This window comes from Lingula anatina, chromosome 2 (genome assembly GCF_051362555.1).
Source record: "Lingula anatina isolate TDL-2025a chromosome 2, LinAna3.0, whole genome shotgun sequence".
NCBI lineage: Eukaryota > Metazoa > Brachiopoda > Lingulata > Lingulida > Lingulidae > Lingula > Lingula anatina.
This window is the reverse complement of record NC_141768.1, coordinates 10,347,131-10,361,695: the sequence shown is the minus strand read 5'-3', so window position 1 is coordinate 10,361,695 and position 14,565 is coordinate 10,347,131. Positions and strand designations below refer to the sequence as shown.

General features: G+C 34.0%; 2 protein-coding genes across 2 annotated transcripts; one reads left to right on the top strand and one right to left on the bottom strand.

Annotated features, from left to right (window-relative positions):
* The first annotated feature begins 45 nt into the window (after positions 1–45).
* On the top strand, positions 46–3,627 carry LOC106176956 (uncharacterized). The gene is made up of 3 exons (XM_013559548.2): positions 46–188; positions 489–648; positions 923–3,627. Exons 1-3 carry the CDS (start codon positions 158–160, stop codon positions 1,248–1,250), a joined length of 519 nt encoding a protein of 172 aa, XP_013415002.2. The 5' UTR covers positions 46–157; the 3' UTR covers positions 1,251–3,627.
* A 1,948-nt stretch (positions 3,628–5,575) lies between these two features.
* LOC147763388 (acyl carrier protein, mitochondrial-like) lies at positions 5,576–13,976 on the bottom strand. Its single transcript, XM_087007104.1, has 5 exons — positions 13,780–13,976; positions 6,954–7,067; positions 6,674–6,761; positions 6,378–6,483; positions 5,576–5,967 (listed from the first exon to the last, which is right to left on the bottom strand). Exons 1-4 carry the CDS (start codon positions 13,942–13,944, stop codon positions 6,392–6,394), a joined length of 459 nt encoding a protein of 152 aa, XP_086863230.1. The 5' UTR covers positions 13,945–13,976; the 3' UTR covers positions 5,576–5,967; positions 6,378–6,391.
* Positions 13,977–14,565: the final 589 nt, after the last annotated feature.

The window sequence follows — 14,565 nt, the reverse complement described above, 5'->3', positions numbered from 1 at the left end:
ATGTTCACATCACGCCAAAGCGCTATACTCGTGAGTAAATTCCCCAATACTGTATTCTGCGGCGCCAGCCACAAAAGTGGGCGTGTCAAGTAGTGCAGCGGCTGCTCTCGCATACATGTACGGTTGTAATCAGAAGAAATAATAAAAAAACAAAAAAATGTCAACTATACTAGCTATTCAAACTGGAGGTGCAGTACATAAACAGATTTGCAGCAACTATGTGTGCACGTTCACGAGAGAGAGAGAGAGAGAGAGAGAGAGAAAGAGCGAGCTATCTAGAGTTGTATTACAAGGGGGCCCTTTTATATATATTTTGCTACGTCACAGAGCCAAACATATAAAGTTTTTTAAAATTCATATTGAAACCGAGAAAAATGAAAATAACTAAATAAATAAATAACTCTTTTTAATATATGTTTAAGTGTTTATTTTTATGACCAAAATTACCATCTTTTGAATAGAACCAACACTTGATTTTTTATTCTCAGGCACAATAGACAAGGACTACCCTAGGACTTTAAGGGGATATGCATTTGAGATATGTGAGCCAGCAGTGGAAAGAATGTTCAACAAAATACAGACAAACTTCCAAATTACATATCAAACTGTCTGTCGCAAAGATAGCCAAGACATAACAGATGAGGACAGGTTCATACACAACAGATCCTTGATTTTGTTAAAAGTTTCAATTTTGTAATCAATGCACAACTTGAAACTGTTTGCATTTTAATGATAGTCAAAACAGGTGTGCATTTATGACTAAGATATTTAATGGTAACAAAAGGTCTGTTCATAATGAGATGGAGGGCAGTTAAAATAAGTCTAAAACAATAACAAAATCCCAGTGATTGCTATGCATATGAGGTCAATGATGTTTTCATTAACAGATAAACTGTAATTTCATTTCTTTTCTTTCTTTAAGGAGCAACATATTTCTTGCCTGCAGAGAAGCACCACAAAGCAAGATCCTTATCACCCATGGCACTGATACCATGATAGAGACTGCAGAATATTTGGCTAGGAAGGAAGACTTAAGCCATAAAGTCATCGTCATCACAGGTTCTTTCAAGCCAGATACTTTCAAAGACTCAGACGCAGAGTTCAATGTTGGAGTTGCCATAGGTGCTCTACAGTGTTTAAATGGACAAGGGGTATACATTGCAATGAATGGCTGTGTTTACTCATGGAAGGCAGTGCAGAGAGATGCTGTCACAGGAAAGTTTGTATCCAAGGGAGAAAAAATGAAATGAAGCTACAAACACAAATCAACCAAAAACAACCATCAATGGATCATTTTTACTTATTATGAAGTGTTTAATCTTTAGTTGAATTAACTTTGTGTTAAGAATTCAGGACTATATTTTTGCCCACCACATTCCTTGCAGAAAGGCTTTAATGACTAAAATGAGAAAGGATTGGTGACATTGTCTTCCGTTAAAACATCTCGGTGTTCATTTAACAGTATTTGTTTCAGACCCAATTTTGATAGCTCCATGGAAGTCTGAAGGTTGCACGCCATTGGGCCTCAAAAATTTTCTGTTGTTCTTTGCGCTGACTCTACATCAGCATTACTTATATGGTTTCTTTCACACAAGAGAAAGCTACATATTATACAAGTACACGTGGATCTGTTTACTGTATTTCATAGGTTTTATCATATTTCATATAAAAGTACTTACCTTATTTCATTTTTGAAACTTGTCTTTCAAGTGTGCTCTGTAAATATTATTAGGATTCCCCATAGGGGAATACTATTGTTTTTGGTAGTATTATAGTTATTAGGATTTCCCATAGGGGAATACTATTGTTTTTGGTATTATTATTATTAGGATTCCCCATAGGGGAATACTATTGTTTTTGGTAGTATTATAGTTAGGATTCCCCATAGGGGAATACTATTGTTTTTGGTAGTATTATAGTTATTATTATTCTTTCCGCGCGTTTTTTTTCGCAAAAAATCTGAAATAATTAACATAGGTAGCCTATGGTAAGAATATGCTATAGACCCAGTTTTAGTGACCTTGACCTACTTTTCAAGGTCACAGGAGCTTTTAAAGGCATATTTTGTAAAATTTGAAATTGCCATTAGGCCTAAAGTATAAGCCATATGGCCAAAGGCCTTATGGCCAATGATACTGAGCCAAATCCACAGATAATGACCTACTTTTATGCAAGTAGGTCAAGGTCAAGGTCCCTAATGGCCAAACGGGCTCAAAAAAGGTTTGTTTCCGAGATCTCAAAAACTGGAAGGCCCAGAGCCCCGAACATAGTGGCAAATGATGCCCTATATATTTATCTAAGGTTAGCCATACTTTGGTAGCGACTGCCTAATTACATTTTTTAATATAGATTTTTAAATATTTATGACATCGCAGAAATCTTGAGTTTGGCAATTTCTCCATGAAACACTGGTTTTTGGTCATAGCATGCTATAATAAACTACCCCAAACATATACCCAAAACCCCTAAATCAAATGTCAAATTTGACCTTGACCCTCATTTTCAAGGTCATTCGGCTATTTCATGGAGAAATATTGAAGTGGGCTAAAAGTGATGTTTTGTTGACCCCCCCCCCCCCCCCAATTCGCACATGCTCTTTCAGAATATGGGGTCAAATTAAACCCATGACCTTCACATAACCTTGTAAGAGCATTTCCACACCTATTTTGCAGGGGAATCCTCCGCCACTGGCTTTAGCCAGTTGCAGTCTAGTTTTTATTATTATTATTCTTTCCGCGCGTTTATTTTCGCAAAAAATCTGAAATAATTATCATAGGTAGCCCATGGCAAGAATATGCCACAGACCCAGTTTCAGTGACCTTGACCTACTTTTCAAGGTCACAGGGGCTTTAAAAGGCAAATTTTATGAAATTTGAAATTGCCATTAGGCCTAAAGTATAAGCCATATGGCTAAGGGCCTTATGGTCAATGATACTGAGACAAATCCACAGATAATGACCTACTTTTATGCAAGTAGGTCAAGGTCAAGGTCGCTAATGGCCAAACGGGCTCAAAAAAGGTTTGTTTCCGAGATCTCAAAAACTGGAAGGCCGAGAGCCCTAATCATAGTGGCAAATGATGCCCTATATATTTATCTAAGGTTAGCCGTACTTTGGTAGCGATTGCCTAATTACTTTTTTTAATATCGATTTTTAAATATTTATGACATCGCAGAAATCGTGACTTTGGCAATTTCTCCATGAAAGACTGGTTTTTGGTCATAGCATGCTATAATAAACTACCCCAAACATATACCCAAAACCCCCAAATCAAATGTCAAATTTGACCTTGACCCTCATTTTCAAGGTCATTTGGCTATTTCATGGAGAAATATTGAAGTGGGCTAAAAGTGATGTTTTGTTGCCCCCCCCCCCCAATTCGCACATGCTCTTTCAGAATATGGGGCTAAATTTAACCCATGACCTTCACATGACCTTGTAAGAGCATTTCCACACCTATTTTGCAGGGGAATCCTCCGCCACTGGCTTCAGCCAGTTGCAGTCTAGTTTAAATTGTTTTTTATATTCCTCAGCAGATTAAGGTGACAACCATATATAACTGAAAATAAAACTCTGAAATTTTTAAATCAAAGGAGACAACTCAGGTTTTAGTTGTTGATTTCACACTTTCATCAGTTTATATACGGTTCATGTGGTGAGGCTGTTTTAGTGAACTTAAATTTGTGGAGACCCTTTGAAGTTTTAAGATTGTCCCTACAGTAATCATAGACTTACACTTCCCATTTTTTTCTCATCTACATTTTAAACCTATGTTGACACAAACATACACACACAAAAATAAATAAATAAAATAATAAAATAAATAAATTAAAAAAAATTATAATAAATAAATAAAGATGCAATGCTAAATGTAAAACCTGGGGAAGCATTTTGACATCTTTTGAAACTCAAGTTTGGCACATAAAGGTTTGGTGTTGTCATACCTTTGACAGAAAATAAATAATCCCTTTTGCAACAAACATGTCACATGAATGATATTAGTGATTTATGGTAGAGAAGACTCGTGATTCTAGAGCAATGGAGCTGCCATAATATAATTGTGATTCAGTCCATCATATCTACAACATCCACTTTTTGAAATTACGTAAAGTAACTATCCAATATATGTAGAGGAACCAAGACATGATCAGAATTTGTAATACTGTTCTGAACAGAATAGATAAGGTAATTGCTGTATGTCATATAAAATACAACTGTTGATAATAAAACAAGGCAGCAAAGCTGTCAAATGTACAGACAAAAAGAAAATGATGCACAAAATAGGTTATTTTGCCAATTTCGATTCAGTTTTACAAAATAATTTACAAAAAAATCAACGCCAAATTTTGAAAATGCACAACAGGTAACACAGATATTAGGAATATGTAACCAGCATAGTCTTGAAAATGCCAGGATGAGAATAAAAATATAATTCAAGAAAAAATAATAATCCAATCAGACTGGCTTTCCAATTAGAGTTGTATTTCAATGCTAAGAATTGTTCTTGCAAGTTACAAAATAATGAAAAACAGCATTATCACCACCAATTTTTAATCATCTACTATACGTAACATGGATATTCAGAAAATGTAATTACATTTATTTGGCTTCATTCCCAAGGGAGATCTAAGTCCCTCATTAAAAATACCAATATGTTGAAAATGAAAATTTAACAAAGAACTACACAGCTTCAGAAAAATAGAATGCAATCATCCTGGTTTTCCACTCAAGCTGCATTTCAGTCCTATGAATCTTTTCAGTAAGTTTGAGAATCATGAGTGACATGATTTTCCTTAAAAGGCCATTATGGTGACAGTGCCTTAAATAACAATTTCTTCAACTTTGATGTAATATTACATAATGTGTTACAGCATAATCACCACCAATTTTAAATTATGCACTGATATTTAGAAAATGTGACTACCAAAGGTGCTTAGGCCCATGAAAGTTACACCTTGAAAATGGCAATATGTGAAAAATGAATATTTGATTAAAAAAGAAAACATAAAAAAATGACTCAATCAAGAAGATTTTTGAACTCAAGAACAGGACTATGACCTTGAAGGGATAACAACTTCATAAGATATCCATATTTCACAATAAATACACTGTAAAAAACTGATAGAAATATAATAAATTCTATTTTACCACCAACAGTTACTGCAATTATTTTGGAATTTGTGCTTGCCATCACACCCCATGACCTCCATAGTTGGCTACACTCTGTAATAATCTCTTAAGAGAATATTACCAAAAAATCAAATTTGTTAGAAACAAAAAACAAAAAAACAAAAAAAAAAAAAAAAAAAAAAAAAAAAACAGGGACTAACTTTGAATGTGGGAATGAATTCATTTACCATTGGTTAGTATGGAAAATTGTCCTTTTCCCCAGGAAAATCCATTTTTTGACCAAAATGAACAGTTGTTATCTCTTGAAGTGAAATGTGTGATAATCGAACTCAAGAACAGGACTATGAACTTAAATGAAATTTGTGATAATTAAGTACTGTAATTTAGAATGTAGGGCAAAAATTAGAGTGGTAAATCACTCATATACTAGCCAAGAGCAAAACTAGTTATCTTTTTTGAAATAATGTTTATTTTGCATGTTTTTATATATATATGAAATGGAACCAAAGGAAATTAAAGAAAAAAATCTGTGCAACAAATGCCTGAGAAGCAGACACCTCATGGCTTAATGTCTATTAGTTACTGATCTCAGTTTATTAGAACCAAGTGTAGATATCAGCGTTAGAAAAATCTCCTACTTTTGTGACACCCAGAAATGTGCTAACAATTTCACTCCAATGTTGTAATTGATCAACAAATATACCAAAATGGCTGACATGTTTTGCTACTCTCAGCAAAGACTTGCAATCGCTTAAACTGAGCTTCCAATGTTTTCATGCTTCAACTGCATGCACAATCCAGATGAAAGGGACACCTCCACTTTAAGCAGTCCATTCACCTGTAAAAAATAAAGCAACAATAAACATTTCTCATATTAATAATGGAGACAAGTGTTGTCCAAGAATGTCCTTCTCTCTTTCATCTCAATTTAAAATTCACAAATCCATTCCTTGAATATCTAATTGCTTCAAATAAAACACTTCCATAAAATTTTAATAATCTATCTTCAAAAAGAAATCAAGTGCAATTGTGACTTATTGTTATTTAAAAATTAGAATATCTGATCTTTATAGAGGTAGAGTATATATATCTGATGCAGTTTTAAAAAATCTTAAAATAATATATATTGATACTTCTGGTGTACTGATTGAATATTTGATTGTTTTAAGTAAAACAAACACCCACCCACACAAAGAAAGATTCTTTCAAAATGACGGTAAAACAAATTTTATTTAAATGTTCACTCACCCTTATAATTTACGTCATTCATATACATCAAATTTATCTCCTACATATGTTACTACATCTATTGGTCGTAAAAGTCTATCTGCATCATCATCCGGAATTTCTATAACTGTAGAAGAAATGATTTTTTCTTTAAACATTACATGCATATATAACCTCATTTATTTTATCACTTAGCATTAAATTTTTTTCATCTTGTGCATAGAGGCAGATAACAGTATTTACTTTAAAGGAATAAATCTAGACAGAATAAAAACAGTAGTGAGAGAATGGAATGAAACTTCCAAAAGTTCACTTACAAAATTCTTCCTCCATTGCCATCATTACTTCCACATGGTCTAAGCTGTCAAGGCCAAGATCCTTCACAAAGTCAGATTCAATAGTAAGCTGCAAGGCACAAAATTTTCATTCAGATATGGAAATCTCAACAAGCAATCATCATCAGCCTTTGTACTTTCATCTAAAACCACAACTATATATTGTTAAATATTAAGACAGTGCAAATTTGTTGAACATAGAGTAAAAATGCTATGCTAATTTTCAACACTGATCAATTTATACTCCTTTGAATGTACTTACGTTTTCGACATTAATTTTGTCATATAGTTTTAAAACCAGCATGACTCTGTCTTCTATGTATTTCAGTGACATTGGTTCATGACCATAACAACGTACTTGAGAAGGAGCATGGGGCTGGAGGAAATAGAACAATCGCCATTTAACTACAAGGCGGTGTTTGTATATATATATATATATGTTTGACAAATAATTTTATGATGTTGTCTAATCTTTTGATTCAGATGATTTTTTTTCGTATACGGTATAGTCAGTCATATTTTGTCTAACAACGAAAAATATATTACATTTCACCTTTACATTCAATCTTCAAGTTGAGTTGTAGAATAGAACAAGGCAGCAAAGCTGTCAAATGTACAGACAAAAAACAGAAAATAAAGATGCAAAACAGGTCATTTTGTCAATTTTGATGCAATAATAAATAATGCTTATAATAACACAGTCAGTTAACACTGATTTTTAATCATGCACAACAGGTAACATGGTCAATAACAGGAGCAGATCCAGAGATATTTTCTGACAGTATTCCAAAGTATCTTTGTTGATCCATCCTCCACTTTTGATGGTCTTCCAACAGAAAAAAATTGATACCAGTCAATGTAAACTTTAAAATCTGACCGTCATCTGAAAGACCCAGAAGACGGCCTCAATTCACCCCTGCAATAAGATTACAGTTTCTGGACCATGAGAGTTCAAATTCACATAATGAAAATCCCAATATTTGAAAAAGCAGACAATAACAATGCACAAAATAGGCTACTGTCAATTCTGATGCAAAAATACATTATGCTTAAAGGACAACTCAGTGGGTTAGATTAATGTATAGAAGCAGGTTCTATGTAAAACTTTGATCAGATTTGTGTTTTGGGAGATTGTTTATTATTATATGAATAAGTCTGGGTCACAAAAGTCCTGTTAAGACAACTAGAATAAAGAATTAGAAAACGAAAACTATTTATCATGATTTCGGAGCACAGCCAGAAGTACTTCCGGCTCAAGGTCACGACCTCGATTTTCCCACGCTTACGACCAATCACAGCAGGCTTCAGTCAGAATGAGATAGACGTCACGACTACACAGCGAAACTTGTCAGACATGTAAGTGCCGCCTGTCCATCTTTTCGGTACATGTACCGATCAAAAACAGAAAACGTAAAGCCCAAAACGCTCTTATACACGTAACCAACTTTGTATGAGCACAAATATTGTCATTTATTGTGAACAGGATAATATGATAATCAGACACACTTGAGACCTGTGAAGCGCCTACTCACGTGTCGAGGAGTAGTTTCGCCATTGCCTCGTATGTGAGTCCTAACTCAGCTTTAAGTGTCCTCCACCGCCCCACCTCCCTCCCAACATACACAGTCTGAGTGCTTCTTCGTCTGTCTCTAATTTTCTTTCGTATCTTTCGAACTGGAGTGGCTATTTTCTTTCGCCCCCTTTTGTCGCTCTCCTGTTCAGACTTGACGCGCGTCTGAGCCATGTTTGCTGTTTTGGCGCCAAATAGTAACATCCGGGTCTCAGCCGTAGTACTTCATTCATAGTAAACCGCGAGACTTAGCGAGAAATTGCGCGTTCTGAAGCCGTACTGTGAGGTGGTAGCTGAGTATTTAAGACGAGTCGTCTTTTATTATTTAATGGAACTTAAAAACGGTATTAGGTAGCTTCATTTTCTGAACGGTTTTGGATAGGATATACCTTGGTCATTATGGGGAAATTGGTGAGTTTTCCAGGAAAATTAATTTTCGTGCTATTTTAAGGGTTTAACGCGCTGAGACTGTCTTTAACTGCAAATTCAACATCAAATTATAATTATGCTCAACAGGTAATATCAATGTAAGTAAAATGTGTAACAAGCATAAGGATTCAGGCCCATGGGAGTTCAAGTTCACACTTTGAAAATGCCAGAATGAGAAAAATGAAAATTTCACACAAAACTGCATCAATTCAATAATAAATGATAACCCAATTGAGCTGGCTTTCTAATTTTGAACTGCATGCCAATCATAAAAATCATACTTGTAAGTTGAAAATAATAATAAGTAATAGTTTTCTTTTCATAATGTTTGTAGTAGCAGTGCAAAAAGATTTTTGTCAATTATGATGTAACATTACATAATAAATTACAGAATAATTATCACAAAATTTTGATTATTGACTATAAATAGCATGGACATGTAGACAATTTGATTACCATTTGGCTTCATGTCCATGGGAGCTTGGAGTCCCACAATGAATATGCCAACATGATAAAAATGAATATTTCACTAAAATGTATAACTTCCAGAAAAAGAAGCCAATTAGACTGCTTTTCCAACTCGAGCTGCATTTCAGTCCTGTGTTTCTTTTTTGAAAGTTTGACAATCATAAGTAACATGGTTTTCCCATGATGGTCATAATGGCAGCAGCACCGAAAATTGTGTTTTCTTCTATTTTGATGCAATATTACATAATGCTTAAAAGCATGAAGACCATCAGTTTTTAATAATAAAATATGCGTATCATGGATTTTCAGAAAATGTGACTAGCATGGGTCTTCAAGCCCGTGGAGGTTCTAAGTCACACCTTGAAAATGCCAATATGTGAAAAATTTAATTTTCACAAAAAACTGTTTAACTGCCAGAAAGAATTACCAAACAGACTGCATTGCCTAATTAAACTGTATCTTAGTCCAAATAGACTGCATTGCTCACTGAAGCTTTATGTAAGTCCCATATTTCTTTCCTGTAAGTCTGAGAACAGTAAGTGATATGGTTTTCCTTAAATGGTCATCATTGGAGCAGTGCCCAAAATAGGGGTTTCTTCAAATTTTGATGCAACATTACATAATGTTTTACAGCATAATGACCATAAATGTTTAATAATAAAATATTAGTATCATGGATATTCAGAAAATGTGACTAGCAAAGGTCTTCAGGACCACAGAACTTCAAAGTCACACCTAGAAAATGCCAATATGTGAAAAATTTAATTTTCACAAAAAAACTGTTTAACTGCCAGAAAAATTTACCAAACAGACTGCATTGCCTAATTAAACTGTATCTTAGTCCCATGTTTCTTTCCTGTAAGTTTGAAAACAGTAAGTGACATGGTTTTCCTTAAATGGTCATCATGGGAGCAGTGTCCAAAATAGGGGTTTCTTCAAATTTCGATGCAATATTACATAATGTTTAACAGCATAATGACCATTAATGTTTAATAATAAAAAATTAGTATCATGGATATTCAGAAAATGTGACAAGCAAAGGTCTTCAGGCCCATGGAACTTCAAAGTCACACCTTGAAAATGCCAAAATGTGAAAAATTTAATTTTCACAAAAAAACTGTTTAACTGCCAGAAAGAATTACCAAACAGACTGCATTGCCTAATTAAACTGTATCTTAGTCCCATGTTTCTTTCCTGTAAGTTTGAGAACAGTAAGTGACATGGTTTTCCTTAAATGGTCATCATGGGAGCAGTGTCCAAAATAGGGGTTTCTTCAAATTTTAATGCAATATTACATAATGTTTAACAGGATAATAACCATCAATTGACAATAATAAAATATTAGTATCATGGATATTCAGAAAATGTGTCAAGTAAAGGTCTTCAGGCCCATGGAACTTCAAAGTCACACCTTGAAAATGCCAAAATGTAAACAAGACAGCACTGTCCTGAAATGTGTTTTTTTTTCCATTTTTATGTACAGACACAGATGTGTCTGTACATATTGCCATCACCTGCGTCTGTCGTCGCCGATCATGTCGCCGTCGCCGTCGCCGTGCACTTTCAGCGTTAACACCATAAGTGGAAGACAGTTTTACTTTTTGGCTTTATATTTACAGAGCTGATGAATATTCATAAAACACAGGTCAAGTTCGAAAATCAGCATGATCGGGCCATTATTGTAGAATTTATGCTGTTTTTTCACTTTTCAGCATATATGCAACACTGTTAACACATTTCAAGGAGAACTGATAGGACTGTTGTCATGAAACTCACAGAAGTAATCAATCTTACTGGAACGCAGATCAAGTTCGAAAATCGGCACGATCGGGCCACTATTTTAGTAGTTATGCTGTTTTTTCACTTTTCAGCATACATGCAACACTGTTAACACATTTCAAGGAAAACCCATAGGCCTGTTGTCATGAAACTCACAGAAGTAATCAATCTTACTAAAATGCAGGTCAAGTTCGAAAATCAGCATAATCAGACCATTATTTTATAAGTTATGCTGTTTTTTCACATTTCCTCAGATTCAATTCTTAGGCATGTTAACAGTCTCATTTTTTAATTAATAAGATACGCAAAAGTGTTTGTTTGACATTTCCTGCATCTTTACAACATTGTTAGTTGATAATGTAAAAATGATGGTAAACTTGTAATCGTGTATTGTGTAATAAGGTGTCAAAAATGGAAATAAACTCATATCATTGCAGTTTGTAAGATTCAATCATTCACTATGTTCAGAAACTCAGAATGGAGGAAATTGGACATTTGACACTGTTCTATTGATATTTTTCACATCTCATCAATTTTCTTAGTTGATCATATAAAAATGGCAGTAAACTGTTAATTATGTTTTATGTTAAAAAAGTGTTAAAAATGAAAATAAACCCATTTCAGAATAGTGCTGTCTTGTTTCACATTTCCTCAGATTCAATTTTTAGGCATGTTAACAGTTTCATTATTTAATTAATAAGATAAGTAAAAGTGTTTGTTTGACATTTCCTGCATCTTTACAACATTGTTAGTTGATTTTGTAAAAATGATGTTAAACTTGTTATCGTGTATTGTGTAATAAAGTTTCAAAAATGGAAATAAACTCATATCATTGCAGTTTGTAAGATTCAATTATTCACTATGTTCAGAAACTCAGAATGGAGGAAATTGGACATTTGACACCGTTTTATTGATATTTTTCACATCTCATCAATTTTCTTAGTTGATCATATAAAAATGGCAGTAAACTGTTAATTTTGTTTTATGTTAAAAAAGTGTTAAAAATGGAAAAAAAAAACATTTCAGAACAGTGCTGCCTTGTTTACATTTTGGCATTTTCAAGTTGTGACTTTGAAGTTCCATGGGCCTGAAGACCTTTGCTAGTCACATTTTCTGAATATCCGTAATACTAATATGTTATTATTAAAAATTAATGGTCATTATGCTGTTAAACATTATGTAATATTGCATCAAAATTTGGAAAAAAATATTTTGGGCACTGCTCCCATGATGACCATTTAAGAAAAATCATGTCACTTACTGTTCTCAAACTTACAGGAAAGAAACATGGGACTAAAATACAGCTTCAGTAGGCAATGCAGTCTGTTTGTTAATTCTTTCTGCTAGTTAAACAGTTTTTTTGTGAAAATTAAATTTTTCACATATTGGCATTTTCTAGGTGTGACTTTGAAGTTCTGTGGTCCTGAAGACCTTTGCTAGTCACATTTTCTGAATATCCATGATACTAATATTTTATTATTAAACATTTATGGTCATTATGCTGTAAAACATTATGTAATGTTGCATCAAAATTTGAAGAAACCCCTATTTTGGGCACTGCTCCAATGATGACCATTTAAGGAAAACCATATCACTTACTGTTCTCAGACTTACAGGAAAGAAATATGGGACTTACATAAAGCTTCAGTGAGCAATGCAGTCTATTTGGACTAAGATACAGTTTAATTAGGCAATGCAGTCTGTTTGGTAATTCTTTCTGGCAGTTAAACATGTACTTTTGCATCAGAATTGACAGTAGCATAGTTATTTGTGCATAGTTATTTCCTGCTTTTTGTCTGTACATTTGACAGCTTTGCTGCCTTGTTAACAATTGTTTAACATATAACAAAATTAACAGTTTACTGCCATTTTTATATGATCAACTAAGAAAATTGATGACATGGGAAAAATATCAATAGAACAGTGTTTAATGTCCAAATTCCTCCATTCTGAGTTTCTGAACATAGTGAATGAATTAATCTGACAAACTGCAATGATATGAGTTTTTTTCCATTTTTGAAGCTCTATTATACAATACATGATAACAAGTTTACTATAATTTTTACATAATCAACTAACAATGTTGTAAAGTTGCAGGAAATGTCAAACAAACACTTTTACATATCTTATTAGTTAAATAATGAGACTGTTAACATGCCTAAGAATTGAATCTGAGGAAATGTGAAAAAACAGCATAACTTATAAAATAATGGCCCGATTATGCTGATTTTTGAACTTGACCTGCGTTTTAGTAAGATTGATTACTCTTGTGAGTTTCATGACAACAGGCCTATCGGTTTTCCTTGAAATGTGTTAACAATGTTGCATATATGCTGAAAAGTGAAAAAACAGCATAACTACTAAAATAGTGGCCCGATCATGCCGATTTTCGAAATTGATCTGCGTTTTAGTAAGATTGATTACTCCTGTGAGTTTCATGACAACAGGCCTATCGGTTTTCCTTGAAATGTGTTAACAGTATTGCATATATGCTGAAAAGTGAAAAACAGCATAAATTCTACAATAATGGCCCGATCATGCTGATTTTCGAACTTGAGCTGCGTTTTATGAATATTCGTCAGCTCTGTAAATATAAAGTCAAAAAGTAAAACTGCCCTCCACTTATCGTGTTAACAAGGAAAGTGCACAGCGCCGGCATCGGCATCGGCGACGACAGACGCAGGTGATGGCAATATGTACAGACACACCTGGGTCTGTACATAAAAACAGCACTTGACTAAAAACCTTGCACATAGACTGAAACAGGATAACCTAAATGATCAGGTACAAACAAAATTGTGGAAATGTGAGCTTTTGAACAATGTATGCAATATTTACATACCTTTCTTTGTCTCGTCAGTGCAGAAAAATGTCTTTCGTGAGACTTTGTTAACGGTAGTCTACAATGAATATGGCATGTCACTGCAGCAACCCTTGGGGCCAATGGTCTGGCCAAAGTTAATGTTGTTGGAGTGACCACGCGAAGTCGCCGAAAGAGAGCCGCCATCTTGTCTGTTTGTATCCCAGAATGCCGTTTTGATAATCAGCAAAAGAAACGCGGTCAACAAGTAGCATGAGGCATACGTACACATGAAATCGCCATTTCTCCTCTTGGAATTGTTTTTCTGATATGCCATTTCTTCGAAATATTGCAGTCGCCTATTAATGTTTTCCAATTTGAAGTAATATCAAAGGGAAAACGATTTCTGTAGTTTGGATAAGTATTAATCATCCCCTGTAAAAAGTGCTGGTATTTGAAAACTTGATCTTAATTTTACCACTTAAAATGACATAAAACCGTGGCAAATTCCAACTGGAATAGATAGTAGGTATATGGTATGGGACGTATGCCACCCACATTATCCAAATATATACAGAACAAATTTAAAATGCCGTAGTTTCAGTGAAAAAAAAAAGAAAAACTTTTCCCGTTTGTCACAGTGACCTGTAAAACTTTGAAGGAAATTGGAAAAATACTTAATTCTCATCACTTATAGGTGGCTGTATGTGTAAATCAAGGTAAATTTTAATTTAGCATATCCTGAGTAATAAACATTCAGGGCGATAGCCATGCAGAGGCATTATTTCTAACCAGTTTTTAAGTAACTGCCTTTTGAAATAAAATGTT